The sequence below is a fragment of the Bombus flavifrons genome, chromosome 10 (assembly GCF_040668555.2).
Source record: "Bombus flavifrons isolate JBK064 chromosome 10, iyBomFlav1_principal, whole genome shotgun sequence".
Classification (NCBI taxonomy): domain Eukaryota; kingdom Metazoa; phylum Arthropoda; class Insecta; order Hymenoptera; family Apidae; genus Bombus; species Bombus flavifrons.
The window spans coordinates 14495711-14516262 of record NC_138451.1 but is presented as its reverse complement, the minus strand read 5'-3'; the positions used below and the strand labels follow the sequence as shown (position 1 = coordinate 14516262).

Here is a 20552-nt window from a genome sequence, read left to right as displayed (position 1 = left end):
CAGCCGCAAAAATAGTTGTGAAATACGACGCACCACGGAATATGGTCTAACGGTCGTGAGATTCCCTATACCTATACCTGTGCCTATAGCTACAGCGTAAATCACGAGCTCCTTGCTCCTTACGCGTGCGCTGTTACATTGTAAAACTTTATTTTGAAACGAGTCAGTACCGTTTTACGGTATAGTCCGAGCCGAGCTGTATCTGCTTCTAAGCCAGTCGCGATTCGCGCGCGATACCAGGTGTGGCACGCAAAAGTGCGTGTACGTACTGGCTGAGATCTTTATTTCCACTCTAATAATTTACAGGAGTTCGTGCAAAGGAGGACGTTTTAAATTATAGATCGGCTCGCTTGTTGGAACGGTTTATCTTTCACTTTTGCACTCGCGACCCTCGGCCACCTGGTTACGTCCAACCGTGGTCCGTGTTTACCGTGGACCGGAAGCACACGGTCAAATCTCTTACTTCGATTTTTAAAGAGAAGAAGAGAAAAATCTATTTTAAAAATTGCTGACGTTCAGCGATACTCGACCACGAGATTCTCTTCCATTTTATCAAAGTGGATAGGAAAAACCGGTTGACATAGGTCCGATATAACGTTTCTTCCGATGTAAATATTTATTCCTCTGTACGACTCGACGGAGAAAACGAAATTAAACGCTGCACGTGCGCACGTTCTCCATGGTGCGGTATTCTATTTTTTAAAAGAAACGAAATGCATATCCCGATCGCGTTTTTAAGCGATATCACTTAAAATCTTGAAACGTACTTGCAACGCTTGAATATTACGATAAAAAGAAAAAACTTGTATATTTTCATATCATTCGAAACAGCAAGAAGCAGCTAAATTTATGGCATTTGATAACTACACAGTTCGAAAGATTAATTATATTCAACGAGCTGAACGCTGAAACTTGAGAGACCGCGTTACGAATATTTGTGGAAAATTTGTCGGAAATATCTCTATAGTTGACCATCATTGTTAAATATGTAGGACCGTTATTATTTCCAGGTGAACCTGGCAGTCACGTGTTCGGAAGCATCAGCGACGGTGTTTTCCACGGAAAAATCATTTCGCCCCGCGGTGGCGCGTGGTACGTGGAAAAGGCGCACTATTACTTTCCGCCGCACGAGATAAATGACACGTTACATTCGGTCATTTATCACGAAAATAACGTCGAGGACCCGTACGCCCATCTTCGAAAAGGTACGTCTCCTTTTTTCTTGCTTTCTTCGTTCGGTATATTTTTCTCTTAAATAATATTATCATCGTAGAAATCGCTCCAATCGGTCCAACGAACAATTTTAGACCAGATATATCGTTATATTAGATTCGTCGAACGAAGAAAAATCGAACGAAAAATGACGGTAAAACTGTTTAGACCAACGAACAGATCTAATTTTACACGATTATTACGATTAACTAACTACGCTAACCACGCTTTCAGTAAGTGTTGTAATGCATCATTCGATCTAATTAAACACAATAATTAATTTTAATATTTAATAATGCACAGCTCGCATTTCCACGGCAGATTAAAACGGCAGATTAAAACGGCAGTTTCGCATACCTCTACCTTCGATAAAACGTAAATCTCCTGCGTCCTTGTTAAAAATCTTTACGCGTTTACGTAAATGTGCAAACGGTATTAAAACGGAATCCAAAAACGACGATCGATAGTATTTGTATATAGTTGCATGGATAATTCTGATGACCGTTGTATATCGCGCAATTGGGTAACGCAATTAACCGCGTCCAAGAAGCGAAATAATGGAAATACGACGCACGTTAGTCGAGGAATACTCGAAAGGAGGGCCGCTCTATCTTGTATCTCGATCTAGCCCAGCTTCTTATGCCAAAGTATAGTACGTCGAGCGTCAGTGGTAAGGATTCGCGTACCATTCTTACCATCAACGTTGTACAGGTTACACGTACCAAGATCGTAACTGCGATAATAAATATCGATCAAAGTTTCGAAGGAGCAATAAAGTGGTAAGAAGATAAGCTCTTTACTGGACATAAACAATTACATAACGGTGCATAAGACGGATCAGAGCTGTACGAAACTAAACGACGGGCCATAAAATAAGCACGAAATCGTTAAAATAAATTTTAATCTCTGATACGACTTGTTTCTGCGGCAAATTTATTTACTTTGTTATTCCGCGAAGGCGATCGAGCGCCGTTTGAAATATCAGCGTGATAGCGCTTTCGTCTTTAATCGTATTGCTGTGTCGCTTGTTCGATGAACGAAGTTCGCGTAATAGAACCATTGTCTTATCAGCGTTGAGAATAAGTCACAACTAGCCAATACTTTGCACAAATTTTTCCGTCTTTGATATATCCATTCGAACGTGCGTCTATGTATGTATATCAGAATGCAACTTTGTTTCCTGCGAAATCCCGTTGACTTTTAATAATCTACTCGGTGCTCGGTACTCGAAAGTAGAAAGATTTATTTTTATCCAAAGCTTTATTTCCACTTATATTCCGTTCTAAAATACTAAATATCAATATCGTGTTAAGCGATTTTAAACAACTTCCTTACGCTATAATACCTGAACGAGATCGTAATATCTACTTGTTGGTTCTTTCGATCGATTTTATTTACCCACTTATGTCGTGCAAAGATAGATAAGATAGACAAAGATAAACGGAGAAGCGCTCGTTGGAGAATTATCGATCCGATAGTTGCGTCGCGCGTAGAAATTTCGTTAGGAAAAAATGGCGTGTTGCGGCGGTTGACAAAAGCCGGCTAGCCGCGAGTAGGATGCGGAAGAAAGGTTGGGCGATAGAAAAGCACGGCGGCGTCTCTTCTCCGTGGCTCTAAACATAGTGCGCGTACCGCCTCTATAGATCCGACGGACAGGTCGCGTCGACGCGAATGCGTACATATTCGCAACGGCGCCACGCGACCCTGCGTTTACACACTTGGACGGACAGCACCCCTTTGCCACGCGACGTACACAGGTTTCTCCCTTTCTCGAACCGACGGACTAAACAGTCGGCGTTACGAGCCATCCTTAAAGGAGCACCCAGCCGTGTACAGTTTTTAAGCGAATCGCCTTAACGACGCACGCTGGTCCGCGTAGCCGACTCTGAATTGCACGTTCGTGAATAGAGGCACACGCAGACACGCGTCGCGCACGCTAGTTAGAGAGTCAAATTCAGACAAGTAGCGCGTAGCTAGCAGGCTGAACCCGAAGGTCTCGTCGAGTTAAAGCGCTTAACGACGCGCGCGTACAGCTTGATCGAGAACGCTGAATCCAGCTTCTGGTCCATTCGACCCTGGAGAAGATGCGTCGACGACGTTGCCCTCTCGGTTGTCGTTTTTTAAACTAGCTCGCTCTCACCACGCCTCCTTCTCGCTTATTTCGATAACACTAGTCGGATTACTCGGCGGAAATGCTCGTTGTTTGAAAAGAGGGTCGTTATTACCGAACATTTTGGTAACTGGCTACGTGTTTGAACCTGTTCGAAGTAGTCTATTCCAGTTTGAAACCAGTGTACGGCCATACAGAGAGATTACGCGTTCCATACAAAGGTACGGTCTCCAGCGAGCAGGTTGATTGGGGTGAATTCCTCGCACTATTCGCGATATCATTACGAAAGAAAGTAGTCTATTCGGGTGCATATACCGGTACGAGAGAAACAAGGGTGAAAGATGTTCGCCGAGTTCGAATTAGACATCGCCGAGAACACAGCTCAGCCCCGTTCCATTTCTATAGATATACGCGTGCAGATTTCACCCCGGTCTGACCATCTCCGCCGTGTTTACAGCTTTTATGCAAATAACCGGCGCTTAAATAAACAGTTGCCGTTTCGTGTATAATATTTATCGTGCTTCTCGCGTATATTGCGCTTCGCGGACGAGAACTCCCGCCATCTTGCCTGTTTCCGTGCAGGATAGATGCGAGTAGCAGCGTGCGTGCCGTTATGAATCTGCAAAATTAAGGACCGGCGAGTTCCCTTGCACCGTTCACTTTCCTCTCCAAGTATCGTTATTAAATTACCGCGCGTTATTACGGCTACAAAGGCACGTACCCTTTAAAAATCTTAATACGACCTTTGCCCGAGCTTTTCAGGACCGTCGTTAAATAAATATAGGTACGCTTCGTGCGCCAAATGCCCTACAAATTTTTGTATGAAATACTTTTCCGTATCTTTTATATTTTTCATCGTCGTCGATGAGTTTCGATCGCAGCTTACGTCCGCGATTTCGCGGTAAACCGATCTTTGACCGAAATTTATCTTCCCGATTCGATCATTACTCGCATCGATCAGCTTGTGCGACGCGTCGATGTAAATCACGAGCCGATCCGCCAAGTTTCCTTTGTTAGTGTTTGGCGAAGAGTAAAAGCGAAAGGTCCCCTGTTGGAGATTGGGGAACGTATAACGCTGATACGAATTAACGCTACCGCGTAGGTGATATCGATAAAGCTGGCCAACATCGTGACATCGAAACGCCGAGTCGTTAAAGCTCGTGGCTCACGGTTAACCCGCCGATAAAACCAGCCGCGGCCACTGCAATTATCCTGGATAGCAAGACCAACGATATCAGCCTGTTCTTATTACGCGATACTTGTGCTCTACGATTCGATTGTAAAAGGTAGTAAAAGGTAGAAGGAGAATTTGGGCGGAGGCACGCAACGGCGATCCTGATCGGTTACCGTTATGCTCGACCGTAATATCAGGTATTAACTGGCTACAAATATTGCCGCGCTTTCGTCTCTCCGATCACGAGCATCCGTTAGCATCTCGTTAGCAATAGGATTAATACAATGTTATCGATGCAGGGACGCTTGAATTTGGTTGCACGAGTTATTACAATCGACTATCGCTTGGATTATAACAGCGTACGCGCTACACATTGTTTAATTTTATATTGTTCCTAAGGGCAGATTACGATCGGTATCGTTATCGTTAATCGCCTTTTTCATAGATCCTTGTCAAATTTGTTGATCTCTTTCGCTCCTGCTACGGTTAAAGTGGAATAATCAATACCGTTCAAATGATTTACACCTTGAGTTATTAAACGACAAATTACAAATTTTAAGAAAATATTTATTCCTGAAAAATAGGATAACTTTCTAGCTACGTTTTCGAGTTACGTTAGAATTTCGGTAGATACGTGTGATATGTGGACAGTCGTGACCTGCGAGAATCACACGACGAACGCGCTAAACGGCAAAGTAAAGGATCGTCGAAGCTGAGCCTTTAAAGCTAAATTATGAAAATCTCGACTCGTAAAAAATGATAGAATGTCGCGTGTACGCCTCTGCTCGGTCGCCGTTCTGCTAGGTTTGCTCGACCGGTCGTCCGGTTGGTATGCTACGTCGCGTCACGCCGTGCCGTGTCGGTCGGTGGACGACGAAAGAGGAAGTGTGATTTCACACCCATACGTAGGTGGGTGACCACGTCCTCAAAATAATAGCATCGCCGTTACGGATGATATGACACCCAAGGGGAAGCGGTTAGAGTTTGCCATTACATGGCGCATTATGTCCGTGCATCCGCTTTACAGACACAGCTCCCTGCATTTCGAAATTACGCGAATAATTAAACTGCGCATCGGCGCTTCCGCTGCGACGCGTTGTAAACTTCCCTCGCAAGATGAAAACAACGAGACGCGTGCTCGTGTCCGCTTCCATTTCTTACGTTCCTAGAGTACCTATACGTGTGTATCGAATGTTCGAGTTTCGTCGAAATGTCTCGGGGAGACGACCCTTCTACGCTTCAACGGATCCAGCTTTTCCCCCGTAGTTACTTTCCATCGAAAGCACGAACGCTGAGAGATTTGAATTGCCTCGAACCCCGCGGACGTTTCGTTAGTAGTAGTATTGTTAGTTCTTGGCAACGACTCTAGTTCAAGACTTTAACGATCCCAAGATTCCATTGCGAACAGTCGGACTATGTTTAATCTTTTGTATCTTTCACGGTCGCATCACGACCAACTTGGACGCGATACGCGTAATCTTTTTTCTTTTTTTTCTTTTTTTCCTGTAGGAAATCTATTCGTGGACGTATAAGTCTTTAGCGTATAATTATCAAATGCTGTATAACGTGGTGAAACAACGAGTTTAAGTATATACATAGTATGTATCTCCTCGTTTCGAAAGTCTGTTCTCTGAGGTATTAATTATTAGCGTAGCGAATAGAATTAACGTTTTACTGTTATTCGTAGGTGAATCCGGCGGTTGTGGTATCACCGATGATATGGTGCAGTGGATGGACAGAATTCAAAATTCTGTCATACCGGACGTTTCTCGTCCGGTAACCACGAGTAAAAACGAGAAGATATTCAAGTCTCGGGTGAAACCGTGGAACGGTGATCAAGAATCACCGGGTCACAAATATTCGAGAGAAGCTAACGAACCTAGTCATCGAAGAACACGGAGGGCAACCAGGCCGAAGGAGGATAACAAAAACACTTGTTCCCTTTTTATTCAAACCGATCCGCTCATATGGAGACATATATCGGAACAGGTAAATTTGGAATACACGCGAAACAACGTTTTTTCCTTTAAGTGTATTTTAACGTGGTTTCAATATTGAAAGAAGAAAGATAATCCGAAGCAGATGGGCCGTCTCTTTTACTGTACAGCGAAATAAAATTTACCACGAAAACGTAATAACTCGTTGCATAATCGTCGAATTCTCCGAATACATGCAATTCCCCGGTTCTAGTCACATTCGTACGACTATTTCTTAGTAATGGGAGATGGCGTAATTTCATTTCGCATTTTCTTCTAAACTAGACGTGCCGGCATTCCGGTGTCCTTGGCCCGGTAGAATATTTCCATTTCTGCATTTTCTTCGGTCGGACGTTCTTTGCCGTGCCGTTGTAAAAATTACAAAAATATTTGACTTTTCGACTGCACTTCCAGTTACATCATGACGCGGAGAAGACCAGAGAGGAAATACTGTCTCTGATCGCGCACCACGTTACCGCTGTGAATTACATCTATAGAGACACCAGATTTGACGGCAGAATCAAACATAGGAATATTAAATTCGAGGTGCAACGGATAAAGGTGACTACATCATTGGATAATTTCTACGCGCCGCGAATATACCAACTGTCACGCGTTGAACGTTAAATACGACTATTCTGTTGGCGATAGATCGATGACGATACAGCTTGCACGCCCCAACAAACGTATGGCGAGCCAAACCCGTTCTGCATGGAGAACATTGACGTTAGCAACTTTTTAAATTTGCATTCGCTCGGCAACCACGAAGATTTTTGCCTCGCCTATGTGTTCACATATAGGTACGAAAAGAGTGAACTATTTTGAAATATACGTATCAAGACGATTTATATCGCTGGTCTATATTCTTAACAGAGATTTTACTGGCGGCACGCTTGGTCTTGCTTGGGTAGCCTCGGCATCCGGTGCATCCGGTGGCATTTGCGAAAGATACAAAACATACACGGAAACTGTCGGGGGAATGTATCAATCCACCAAGAGATCTTTGAATACCGGAATCATCACATTTGTCAATTATAACAGCAGAGTACCACCGAAGGTGTCACAGCTGACATTGGCCCACGAGATAGGACATAATTTCGGATCACCTGTAAGGATTTATAGTGGAACATTGGAGGATTTATCGTTACATTGTTATTGTAATCGTTTGTTTTCGCAGCATTTCGCTTCACCCTAACCCAGCATTTAATCGCGCTTTCTTTGCAGCACGATTTTCCACCGGAATGCAGACCTGGTGGATTGCACGGAAATTATATTATGTTTGCGTCAGCGACAAGCGGTGACCGACCTAATAATAGTAAATTTTCGAAATGCAGTATCGGTAATATCAGCAACGTTTTAGACGCCATCGAAGACAACAAGAAAAGAAATTGTTTCACCGGTATGTGTGCGTGCGTGCGTGCGTAGTTAAGGAAGTGTTAAGGGAGATAAAGTATGCTTATCTCGATCGAAAGGTGAATCTTATTTCATTTAATTCGTTTATATGCAGCTTCTGCTGGTGCATTCTGTGGGAATAAGATCGTCGAAGCTGGAGAAGAATGCGATTGCGGGTACGATGACGATGAATGCGTGGATAAATGTTGCTATCCGAGACAAGTATCGGAATTGGATAAGATAAAAAACGAAACAGCGAAAGGCTGCACCAGGAAGTCCGGAACACAATGCAGGTACATATGTTTCTCACAGTGTACTCGAAGCTACATTTGGGAAAAAAATTTGCCACGCAGAATGCATCGTCCGACTTGCATAATCGCGAATCTCACGAGTCCCTTTCTTACAGTCCCAGTCAAGGGCCCTGCTGTTCCAGCGAATCGTGCCAGTTCGTTCCTCTCTCTAAAAATGTTCAGTGCAAAGCGGAATCGGATTGTAGTTACAATTCGACTTGTAATGGACGATCCTCCGAGTGTCCTCCACCAATGCCAAGGGCTAACAAAACTAGATGTAACGAGGGAACTCAGGTAAAGGAAGCTTTTAAATTTGCCGAGATTTTTACGTAGAACGACGCGTATAGATATTTTGGAAATTACGTCCCGAAAATTTGTTCGCAGTTGTGCATCAATGGCGAGTGTACAGGATCGATTTGCCTAGAGTGGAACCTGACCGAGTGCTTTTTGACTAGTAACGTAATTCCAAATATCGATAAACGTAAATTGTGCGAATTAGCTTGTCAAAATGGAACCGATCCATCGACCTGCCGTAGTACTAGCGAATTTGCACACGTCGTTGGTCTGCCGGAAGGTGGAATCAGCCTCCGGCCTGGATCACCTTGCGATAACTTTCAAGTAAAAACCTAATATTATATGTTACTTTATAAATTTACTATTTATGTTTAGAGCTTTTAATAGCGATAGAACGCTCCTTCTAGGGATATTGTGATGTATTTTTGAAGTGTAGAGCGGTTGACGCGGAAGGACCATTAGCCAGACTGAAGAATCTTTTATTCAATAAGGACACGTTGCGTACAGTAGCACAATGGATAACTGTAAGTATGAATCTCATCTATACGCTGGAGTCACTTTACATCATGCGAGATTATACCGATATAATATCAAACGTTTTCTATCTTAGGAATTCTGGTGGGCGGTACTATTAATGGGAATAGCCTTTATTATTTTCATGGGTTTATTCATCAAGTGCTGTGCCGTTCATACTCCTTCGAGTAATCCTAAGAAACCACCAGCGAGACGTATTAGCGATACATTAAGAAGACCGATGAATACTCTGAGAAGGATGGTATGTCGTATATAAGAATAATAAAGTATAATATCAAAATGATCAAGCATAAGTAGTTTTTGTATACTTTAAAATAAAAAATGGCGTAATTATGTTTTTATAGCGACATCCACATGGCGGAGGTGGAGCCGGTCCCAGAAGTATACCTCCTAGACAAAATCAAGGAGGCCATGGTGCTACTCGGGGCCCCTCTCACGGCTATGGAGAGGGTAGAGGTGCCCAATATTATCCCAAAGGTAAATGCACATGATAATTTCGATCGCTTTTTAATGCAGCTATCGTTGCTCGAGTTTGATCCTAATAAATGTTGCTCGTTCTAATACGTACCGTATGTTTGTTTATTACCTGGTAAAATATGGATTAAACTCAAGCTAAGAAGCTTGCCGTTATGTATCTGTCCCTGTGTGATCCGCAACTACATCAATGTTTTTTCCTGTTTGCATCTTCCTCGCATTGATTGACGCGCATCACTACCTGATACTATCGTTCTATGACCTACAGAGGTGAGCTGGGGCCTATACTTTATACCCTTGGTAGGAGCAAATTCACGAATAGAATCGTGATAGGAAAATCATGATAGGTGCTACGATGTTCTACGACGAACGAGTCATTTTCGATGTCACCATGTCACTGTGAATTCTTGTATTTGCTCCTGGTAGTCTCTCTTTCATAACCATTCGACGAAAGCCATCGGGTAGAACTTTCAATCGATCATTAATATCAAAGTAAAATTTAGTATCAGTATCTACTCCGCTTACGCATCGTTCGTATTAATTTCGATAGTATTTTTGCGAAATATGGCTTTTGTATGATTAGTGGATCTTGCTAGAAGTATTATCTTGCTGGTAATTGAAAAAATTAAGTGCATGATAAATTTTGTCATCTTTTCTAACGAGCCAAGTGGTTGTAGCAATAATGACAAACTTATTATCTCGGTACATTCGTTGTTTAGTTGGCTTCGATATATCTTTTCACGATCGAATACTTTTGTAAACTTTAAGCAGGCTATCGCTCGGTTCCCACAGCTAGTGCGCCACCCAGTAGCAGCGCAGCACCCAACTACGGCCGGTCCAATCATCCAGAACTGTACGCCGGCGCCTATTCGGGCTCCGGGGGAGGGGGGCGGGCCTCAGCCTACGAGATGAGGCATCACAACAAGGTGTGACGACCTTAGAGAACTATCACGGACGAGAGACGGTCTCAACGTTGCACCGTAAATTGTTCTCTTGTTTAATGCCAAACTGTGAAACGAGCCGATTCACTCAACCTACGATATCTCTCGTAATCGAGATCGACGGAATCGATGGAAGAATAGCGATCGAAATCATTTGAAAGTTCCGACGACCGGCGATCTACGTTTTTATTTCGTTTCAAGTAACTCGCGCAAGGGAACTGGTTCGGAAATTGTAAATTGAACAAGTGTATTATATAATCAATGGTGGTGATATATCGAGACTTCTCGTTTGACATTAAGCTTTTGTCGAGCTGATTTTCATCGACAAACGTACGAGGACATCGACGTTGCGAAAACAAAACGAACGATGCCGTTGGACGTGATGGTTGGACGTAAACTGAGAAATCGTTAAAAGACTAATATCATGCGATTCTCTGTAATTCGTCTTTTAAATGTTTCCTGCTGATTCCTCCGTGTTGCCATTAAATATTTTTCGTGTCTCGATCAAAATTACAAGGCTCTCGATAAATCTCTTTGTCCGCGAAATTCTTTGATATCAATGTACAGATCGAAGTCGTGGAAATTTATTTCTGTGGACAACGCTGGATTCGCACAGCAATATTGAGTAATATTGAACGCAACGTATTTTTGTCGTTCGATATAAAAACATTTATGGCCAAGATTGCATAGTAGCGTTTATGCCTCGATTTCTCGATGAAGTCGAATTTTTGCGTGTTTTTCGCTCCGGAAAGCATACTTTTATACATACATGCGAGACTGTTGGTTAGAAGAAGAAGGGAAGTTCAAAGGGATAACGGAGACGACAATATATATTTGGAATAAGTGTTAGGATGATAACCGTAATTTTTGAAAAGCTCCCATTGAACGTACCTTGTGCCTTTTAACTCTTGTACGCGATTATTATGTACATTGTTCTATTATAGTACGATTTTAAAAGACAGACTCTCTTTTTTTTTTTCTTTTTTTTTTTATTTCAATGTTCTTCCAAATGCACGTTCTTTATTCAAAGTTAAGCTTTTAATTACTAGTGTTTTTTATACAGATATAGGTAAAGATAATTAATAAGCAATGCCAAAATGTTTAAATATGATTTCTTTTTTAATGCATTTATACGTAAGTTATAGCCTATAAGGATATTATTTTATTTAAATCTAAAAGTCTTTGTGATTATACCACCGCTTTCCGCAGCGAAAGAGCGCGTTTACCATTACCAAACTATTGCAGGTCATTCACTTGATCTCTACCATTGTAGTATAATAATTAATGATATGTAATATTCTTATACTAATTTTTATTAGCCAATTGAAACGAGCAAAGTTACGAGAGACTATGAACGTGGGAGAAAAGTATCAACAAACAAATTTTTATAGTTATATTTCATTAACGACTATTCTGCTGAAAATGATATCGAATAATATCGGTTCTATTATAATTATGCTGATTATTAACGATATTATTACTATGAATTATTATTATTATTATTATTATTATTATTATTATTATTATTATTATTATTACTATTATGGCTATTACTATTATTAATTAGTTATCTATTGCAAATGATAATTTATCTTCGCTATCGCGAATGTTATAAGTTGTATTTAAATATGGTTTTTAACTTACAATTATAGAGGGCTGTACCGTAAACGCGCTTTAATGACGCGCATAGCGGACCAAAGACGAGCCCTCCTTTTGAGATATAAACGTGTTTTAATATACATGGGCTCATTTGTGCACTGCTGCATACTCGTATGCCACACAAACAAAATTCGCACGTGTCCAACGGCGAATCGTACTAAATTGTACGCGATATATACACTTCCTTTCTCGAAACGCCAAAATGTTATACGTGATCGACTGAATTTTTTTACTCGTCCCTCGTCGAACCTTCTTGCGCAAATTTCGTCGAATTTGTTCCATGTGTTTCTATTCGAGGCAATAATCGAATGTGCGCAGATATTTACTATCACTATCAATAGCGATATAATAACGATTTATTAATATCGTAACCTAGCGTTTTTCTTTTGTCCAATGTTTTTGATCGAACATCGTTAGGCTTAGCAATATTTTCATAAGGAAATGTGTCTCCTATTTCTTCTCGTTCTACATGTGATGAAAAATGTCATTAGATACCGTTCAACGTTACGACAGATAGTTTATACGCTACAAAGACATAGATTTCGTTTAGACGATGATCCAGAAACTTAACGATTTTAAACATAGAGTCGTGCAAGACAGAAGGAACATTAACAGGGATGAAGAGATAAAACAAGGAGGTGTCCGCCAAATCGCAGGAAATACGAGTTTGCGGATCGTGTGGAAATGTACAATAGTCGCAATGTGATTAAAAAAAATGTGGATCATACGAAAGCTGATGCGAGATACGTGCGAAAGTGGGAAAGAACAAAAGAGCGAAGAAAAGGTATGGGAAGAGAATGGGCGTGAAAGAATAAAAGAGAGAGTGTTAAACTGTGTACATATATTGATATTATATATACATAAACGATAATTATATAACCATAACAAATGGTAAAGCGAATATAAAAAAAATACTTGTTTTTATATCAAATCTGTATTATAGCGAAATATTATCCTGTATTTTGTAATCGGGACGGAAATTTAAGGATGACGAACGAATGCCTGTACGTGCGTGTAATCGAGCCCTTAGGTTTTTAAGGTAATGACTTTTTTAACGACGATCCAACGTGGACCGGACTGGATCGTTTGAGATAGGTTATTTAAGCAGTTTTGAAGTTTCTTGCATATAGATGCAACAGGATTCCGTTTGGTCCCATTTGTAATCGCTCGTCCGATCGTAACATAAAAGTTAATTATGTTATTTCCAAGTGTTTCATGGCAATCCATGAGTACAACTTACTGCCATTCGTAGTAACGCGTAGCAAAGAAGGTCGAACGACTTTTCGAAGCATAAGCGATAACGCGCTATAAATCTACTTGGGAAAATGTATTCAAATTAACGTGACGTTAATATCATTTTTATCGTATGTATTTATATAATTATCATATATTATGATAATACAAGGAACAATAATTTATTGTTTTTGATACGACTGATTGTGAGATTTCCCTAAAAGTCAGGTATCGACTGCCGTTTAATCAGCAATCACGATGCGTAGAGGACATATTCGTCTACTCATCCGTACGTGAATCCATCGATGTTTCAATACCGTTCATGATTATTCTTGCTTCCATTTCACTGCCATAAAAACGATTCAAATGACTGAATACAAGATCAAAATAAAAGAAAACGGAAGAGAAATAATGGCATTGTTTCGAAAAGAGAAGCCTAAGACGAGCGTAGAATGGGACCAAGTATTCTAGTGTCTAGTTGACAAAAAAACGTTGCTTGCCCGTATCGAGAGAATTATAGCGATTAAAAAGCAAAAGTATGTTTTCATTCATCATTTGTCTCCGAGGAGTCTCTGCTACATATGCTTAAGCTCAATCGTATCTGCGCTGTCTGGATTAAGATCGCGTCCTATCATTATTATTATTATTATTATTATTATTATTATTATTATTATTATTATCATCATCATCATCATCATCATCATTGTTGTTGTTATTATTATTAATTATCATTATTCGGTAATTGTGCATCTTGCAGCACATTATGTGATAAACAATTTTTGTGGGGCACGAGCAAATTCTTCGATTAAAAGAAAATTTGAATGTCTGCAAAGAACAGCATCTTTAAAGTAGCTATCTTAATCCAGACGTGTGTCATCGTGACGAAATGCACACTACTTTATCACTTGTACATAATGTTAGTAAGGAAGAAACAAAAAGAAATCGAAGATTATATTTTTTCTATCGATCCAAAAATGTGGTGACCTATCAACATCGTGCATCCGAGATTAATTTCATCTACGTTAAATTTTTCATGTCCGTTCCGATATGATTTTAGCTAAAATAGTACATACATACATACATATGTTGTTTCGTTTCACCAAGAGTTCATACGTTCTACGTGTAGAAAGTATTACTTGGATATCACAAAATCACCAAGTTGCCTTTATGTTTTATGTGCCGTAGTGTTTTATTTCATTTTTAATTCATACAAACAGTTTTAAGCTCTGTGTTTTGAATTGATACTTTGATGTAGGTTTTATTAAGCATGATACTGACCAATCGCCTGAACGTTGCTTCAGACCACCACTCTCTCTTTTTCCCAATGTCTAGAACGTGGCGAGTGTTTTAAAGAATACTATAAATAAAAGGAATCTGATTGTAAATCATTTGTGTTATGTTAATGTGATTATAAAAAAAAAAAAAAAAAAGAAAAACAAGAACATTGTAAAGAACTAAATAAAGCATACATTTTACATTTATATAATTGTACTTTCTACCATATCCTCCGTCACTGTCATATTCATAATTTAGGAAATCTGAATTTTCAACGTAAATTGCATGTGTGAGCGACGATGTTTATCGATTAAAAAATTATTAAGAAAATCGGAAATTTTCTTTGACAAATGAAAGGAATAATATTAGAGAGACAAAAAAGAGAACTAAATGTATATCTTTGATTTGTAAGACTAAGTAATTTCATTGATACTTCAAGTTCTATAAATTAGTGTAGTATAATTTACAGTATTTTTATAATATTCAAGCTTATTTTCTAGCTATTCCCTATTATAAAATAACCACATAAAAACAAAAGGGTTTCGTAATATACGTATAAATACAATTTGTAGATACTTTTATTTATTTTATAAACTATTGTAAAAGTTACAATATTGTACATTAGAAAATGTAGATTGAACGTCTCTAACGTGTCTATTTTACGATACGTGTATATTTCGATTCATAGACAGATAGCATTTCATAATTCACCTGTAATACAAAACATTCCTTACATACAGATGACGTATAATAGAATACTGAAAAGATGTAGTATTGTTTGTCAGCGAATATTCTAAGCCAGGTATCAAATATGAAAGTGATGGTATTGCCCTATACGAAATGCATTGTTTTAAATAAATTAATGCAAACTTGTCTTTTCCGACATTTTAAATACATTTCCAAACAAACTTATCGAATCCGATATATTTGGAGAATTCGATTCGATTTAAAGCAGTATAAACAAAATATTACTAACTATATCTTTTATAAATAGAATATTTTGCCACGTTCGTCGCTTCTTCTTTCCGTTTTTAAACGGAGTCAATGAAAATGCTTTTGATTCCATGTTTAATGTAATGGACGTAAAAAAAATGACCCTGAGTGGCAAGCTGAAAACACATTCTTTATCGATGACTTTATGGCTGCGAATGTTCGAGCTTGTATACATCGTGATATGCGTTACGTATTAGTGCATACGGGAAGCAGCTTTCCAACAGATCCATCGTTAAAAATGGTGATTCTTGAACTATCTGGTCCAACAAAAGGTACACGGATTCCCTGTTTTTAATCGCCTCTTTGTCTGCTTCTTGGCCTAGTCTGAGTAAACTGGATGATGCCAACGCAAGGAATTCCTTCATTCGATCTTCTATGTCATTTTGTCCACAGATGGTAAATAATGCACCAAAAATATTATTTATCGCAGTTGCCATGCAATGTATGTTGTTAGAATGACCCTCTAGGGACGCCCGATAAAAGGAATTCTCATTTCGAGCTAATTTCGGAATAGAAACGGCGACGAAAACCATTAACAAACATACGAGCAAATGTTCGTCCTCATCCACTTCGGATTTTTGGCTTCTTAATGCTGCTGTTAATGTTGGATCAACTTTGCAAGTTAAACCAGCGGCTGAAGTCATTTCGGAAACAACACGCATGGGATCACCAGATGGTAGATGATGTCGGAAATCTAGAATCGAACTTAAAAGAAACGGTATACGTTCTTCCAAGACATCGACCAATGCGGATTGGGCTAATTGTCTGAAACTTAAAATTACGCCTATAATTGTTACTCGTTGCAGCACGTTGTCTACCTGTTGCAACCTTTTAAATTGTTCTTTCATTACTTCTGGTTTATCAAAATTCGTTCGCAAAGCAATAAGAACATCTTTATTGCCAGCAACTAATTTCTTTAGCTGTTGCACTTGACTAGCTATATGCCACATCAAATTTTCATTCAACATCTTCATACCATATGGTCCAATTAGTTCAGCTAATGCTCTCAATTCATTGATATCAGAAAATTCCTCTGCGTTAAAAGGTATTGCTCCCTCTACGGATAAACTAACGAATGCTCTTTGATTGCTAGAATAACAAATATTTCCGGCGCTAACTCGCCTTAATAAAACATCAGAATACCATTGCGTGTATAAAGCAGCGATAGTTTTATCACCATGGCTATCTAATTCTTGAGTTTGTTGAAGAAGTGCGTTATTGAATACACGTGTAATATCTATATGCACATAGTTTTCAACCGTCTGAAGAACATTCATGTAAGATCTAACGCTCACAAATAATTCTGATGGTTTAGCTATTTCACTAGTATCTGAATTGTACATGACCATACCAACAAGTGCTCTGGCAAATCTTGATTCTAAATGTTGATGCAAGTATTCTCTTGGCGCGAATGTATATTCCCATACATTGATAGTAGGGCAGTAATTAATGGCATAGCATAACTCTGTTAATGCCATGTGAAGTTTATCCATTGTGGTAAGTTCTTCTCTGGTTTTTCTGTAACTCTCTATACCCGGTTTATGAATTTCATACATATTCTTCTTATTTTTATCTTTTTTCTTACGATTTACAACCTGAGAGATTAATAATGCACAGTGTTTTGGCAATAATTTATCGCTCATGTTACACTGCTCATCACAGATAGTCGTAATAATATTTTTAGCTTCTTTGGCCATTTCGTCTAAAAACATATTAACGACGGATAAACTTCGTTCTCGAATATGATGACGCTCTTCTGGACACAGTTCGTGCGTACAACTTTGAAAATGACTACATATTAAAGGAAATGCAACGATATATCTATTTTGAGCAGGAAATTCTAAACACATGTGAAATTGATCTTCAAATACTTTGCTGTAGAAACAGAAGATAGATAAATCGGATGTTTCAACTAGCATTTCATCCAAATTATCCACCATCTTAGTATGAAATATTACAGTATCCATAAAAGATGCTAACTCTCTATTATCAGCTAAATTCATATTGCATTTTGCGATAGACATATATGCCTGCAATCTGAACCAATCCAATCGGAATGCACGAAAATCAAACAGTTCATTATCTTCCACTTGTTTGACTGTTAGACTAGCTATCTTTGAACACATATCACTAAGAATCGCTCCTTCATCTTCTGGACAAACCGGAAGGTTTTGTATCATTTGATCTAAAGCAGGTGCATCAAATCCAGACAAAAATTGCACGTAATACCTTTGAAGTACTTGGGAATATTTCTTCACTAATGCTCTTAATTCTTCGCAGTGGAACAGTAATTCTGGCAATTGACGATCCACTAGATCCTCACCTCCCCTTCCTTTACCTTTTCCTTGTGTCGGAGGATTAACGCCATGTCGCAAAAGCCATAAAATTTCATCCCTCGCGTGAGAGAGTCCCATCAAAACTAAGAGCGCTTTTGGTCCTAAGAGACCAGGTTGATCAGTTAAAATTAAGCCCAGCTCTTTCAGTGCTGTCCTTAAGAATTTTCTTCTTTCCCTGTGTCTATAACCAGCCTTTTGCACCGCTTGACTATAACATTCTTTCACTTCCGATACCCGTTTACTATACCCTTTTATACTTTCAAAAAATGTTTGTATGTATTGATGTATATAAATAACTTCATCTCTGAACAAGGCTAACACCCAACCAGATTCTAAAGCCGTGGTCCATAATTTACCGGGCTGTTCCTGATTTAAGAACGAATGACACAATGTGAAACCTAAAATAACCCATCTTTCTATTCTATCTAAGCTCAAAGTTTCACAAGACATAGTGTCTGTTGCTGCTGCTTTAAGTATTTGTCCAGGACTTCCAACAAGGCTGAGCTTTTGATCTGCTCTCCATGTATCCGCGGATAAATTTCTCTCAGGATAAATAGGCCACAATGAGGTGAGAGCAGTCTTTAATAATTTAGAATGAGGAACAAATTCTTCTGAAAGTTTTTTTAATGGAGCATCATAATCCATAATCATTTGACCCAAGCGAGGAAAGCTAGGATCAGATTGACTGTGTACCATTTCATGAGCTGCGTTGAATAAACCTAATACCGCTTTGCGATCTTCCACTTGCGATAAAAGAATCATTAAACTGACGTATGTAACAACAAGATCCAAATAACCTTTTGTTAACTCAAAATTTATTGTTATGTCCATATGAACACCACAAGCATCCATTGTAGTTAGAAGCTCGCAAACATTGTCTTTGAAATCAAGCAAATCAACAAAGGTATAATAATATAGAGATAAAGATTTAATAATCTCGTTGCGAAGATTCGTAATAGTTTGCAAACTCTTAACATCGATATTAGGAAACTTTCTGACGATCGTCTTGATAGAAGATTCTAAACTTTTATCCGAAAGAAATCCAGGCTTTGATTTGGCATCACCGCATGCCTTTTTTATGTTATAAATGCGAGTTAACATCCCAATACCTCTGTCATTTAAAATAGTTAGCTTCTCAGCTAACTTTTGTTGACTAGGTACAATAGGTCGTGCCATGATTGTATTATATTATTTCTTACAAAATCAACATAACTCATTCACCTCTTTTCACTTCTTTGGTTTTAAGTGACAGGAGACCCCACCCCTGGGGACAATTTACTTTTACCGAATACGGCCAAAATAGAGAGATTTTCTTCTCCTACAAGAAAATTTAGATATTTATCGTGTTTGTTTAAAAAAAAAAGTAATATTTAATGTTGAAAGCATATCTTACCTTTCTTGCTGTTACATGTTTAATACGAATCGATGACACCATAAAACGAAATTTCTGTGTACGTCGCGTATTAAGTGAAGTATCGCTGTTTCAGTGAACAGTGTAGCCAACAGCTGCTATGTTACCAGTATTCCAAACGAAACAAATGTTACTAAACTATTATTAAATTTTAAAATATTAACGAAACAATAAACGTTCTTAAAGCTAAGTTTCCTTGTTCATCGGCGTGTGTGTGTATGGCGAAGAAGATTATGACAATTAGTAATTATGTAAAACATGTAAGTAAAAAGAAGGATATTTAAAAAAAATACGTACAAATAATCACTATTTAATGGACATAATTTTCGGAAAGATGTTTGTAATTCTATATTACCTGTAGCGCACTCTTTCTATGTTAGTTAACAAATATACGTTACGTTACGATATATTTATTCAAAAGATAAATTGATGGCCAAATAAATAGGTAAGAACACATTTTGCATAAAGTTATTTATAAAAATATACAATCAAAACATAATATTTAAACGATTTAAAAGAAAAAGATATATCAGTATAACTGAGGTATAATTAAATAAATTACAAACGATAATAATATGTACACTGTTGTATTTGTATAAAACAAATCGTAAGAAATTAATTGGAATTGTTTTATTTGCAGTAACAATATGCAGTATATTGCAATATTATACATTTATGAAAGCACATACAAGATGTTCTGCATATCATTGACTAATTGTAAGTACAAGATGATAAGGTCTGACATTCAATGCTTTTTCGTTTTGTGGATCACCTGACTGACACTCTTACTTATATTTTTCGGCAGTTCTTGTATAATGAATGAACTTTCAAGACTCAATTTGACATTTTTCATTGTTTCATTTTTGTTCTTTTTATACATCTATTTCAATATTTTGATCTTCTTTTGTGCAGATTATTGTTTGATTGCGAGGGGAACTTGGAAGTATAAGAGCGCTAAAGTAACGCCGTGAAACCCAGAAGGACGTCACGATGATTGACGATGAATCTGAAAGCTTTTCATGGAGATTTGGTAACATTTGATTTATTTCAATAAAGGCAAACGTATTTATACGTTTCCTATACATGTAATCGCCATTCGGCTTAGTTTCCAAGATACATATCCGTAAAAGATTGTCCAACGGTACCACTACAGTGAATTCTGCCTATAATTGTGCATCCGTGACATTACACGCGTTAGTTTAGTTGTCGGCCACCTTATAGCACGGTGAATGGATAAAAAGACAAGAA

At 38.6% G+C, this 20552-nt stretch overlaps 2 protein-coding genes across 4 annotated transcripts in view; one reads left to right on the top strand and one right to left on the bottom strand.

Moving 5' to 3' along the window:
• The window catches only part of kuz (zinc-dependent metalloprotease kuz), an 83316-nt gene extending 69099 nt beyond the window's left edge, over positions 1–14217 (top strand). The window contains exons 3-15 of one of the 3 annotated variants that reach the window (XM_069122349.1): positions 1011–1205; positions 6184–6485; positions 6887–7033; positions 7124–7272; positions 7346–7580; positions 7697–7871; positions 7980–8157; positions 8271–8448; positions 8539–8772; positions 8856–8972; positions 9059–9223; positions 9327–9459; positions 10249–14217. In XM_069122349.1, the coding sequence (XP_068978450.1) occupies positions 1011–1205; positions 6184–6485; positions 6887–7033; positions 7124–7272; positions 7346–7580; positions 7697–7871; positions 7980–8157; positions 8271–8448; positions 8539–8772; positions 8856–8972; positions 9059–9223; positions 9327–9459; positions 10249–10388 (2348 nt within the window). In that variant the 3' untranslated portion in view covers positions 10389–14217. Of the gene's footprint in view, positions 1–1010; positions 1206–6183; positions 6486–6886; positions 7034–7123; positions 7273–7345; positions 7581–7696; positions 7872–7979; positions 8158–8270; positions 8449–8538; positions 8773–8855; positions 8973–9058; positions 9224–9326; positions 9460–10224 lie in introns of all 3 variants that reach the window. The other 2 variants (XM_069122348.1, XM_069122347.1) reach the window with 2 other exon arrangements.
• A 912-nt stretch (positions 14218–15129) lies between these two features.
• Hem (Nck associated protein 1 Hem) lies at positions 15130–19400 on the bottom strand. Its single transcript, XM_069122346.1, has 2 exons — positions 19287–19400; positions 15130–19211 (listed from the first exon to the last, which is right to left on the bottom strand). Exon 2 carries the CDS (start codon positions 19067–19069, stop codon positions 15701–15703), a length of 3369 nt encoding a protein of 1122 aa, XP_068978447.1. The 5' UTR covers positions 19070–19211; positions 19287–19400; the 3' UTR covers positions 15130–15700.
• Between the last annotated feature and the right edge of the window lie 1152 nt (positions 19401–20552).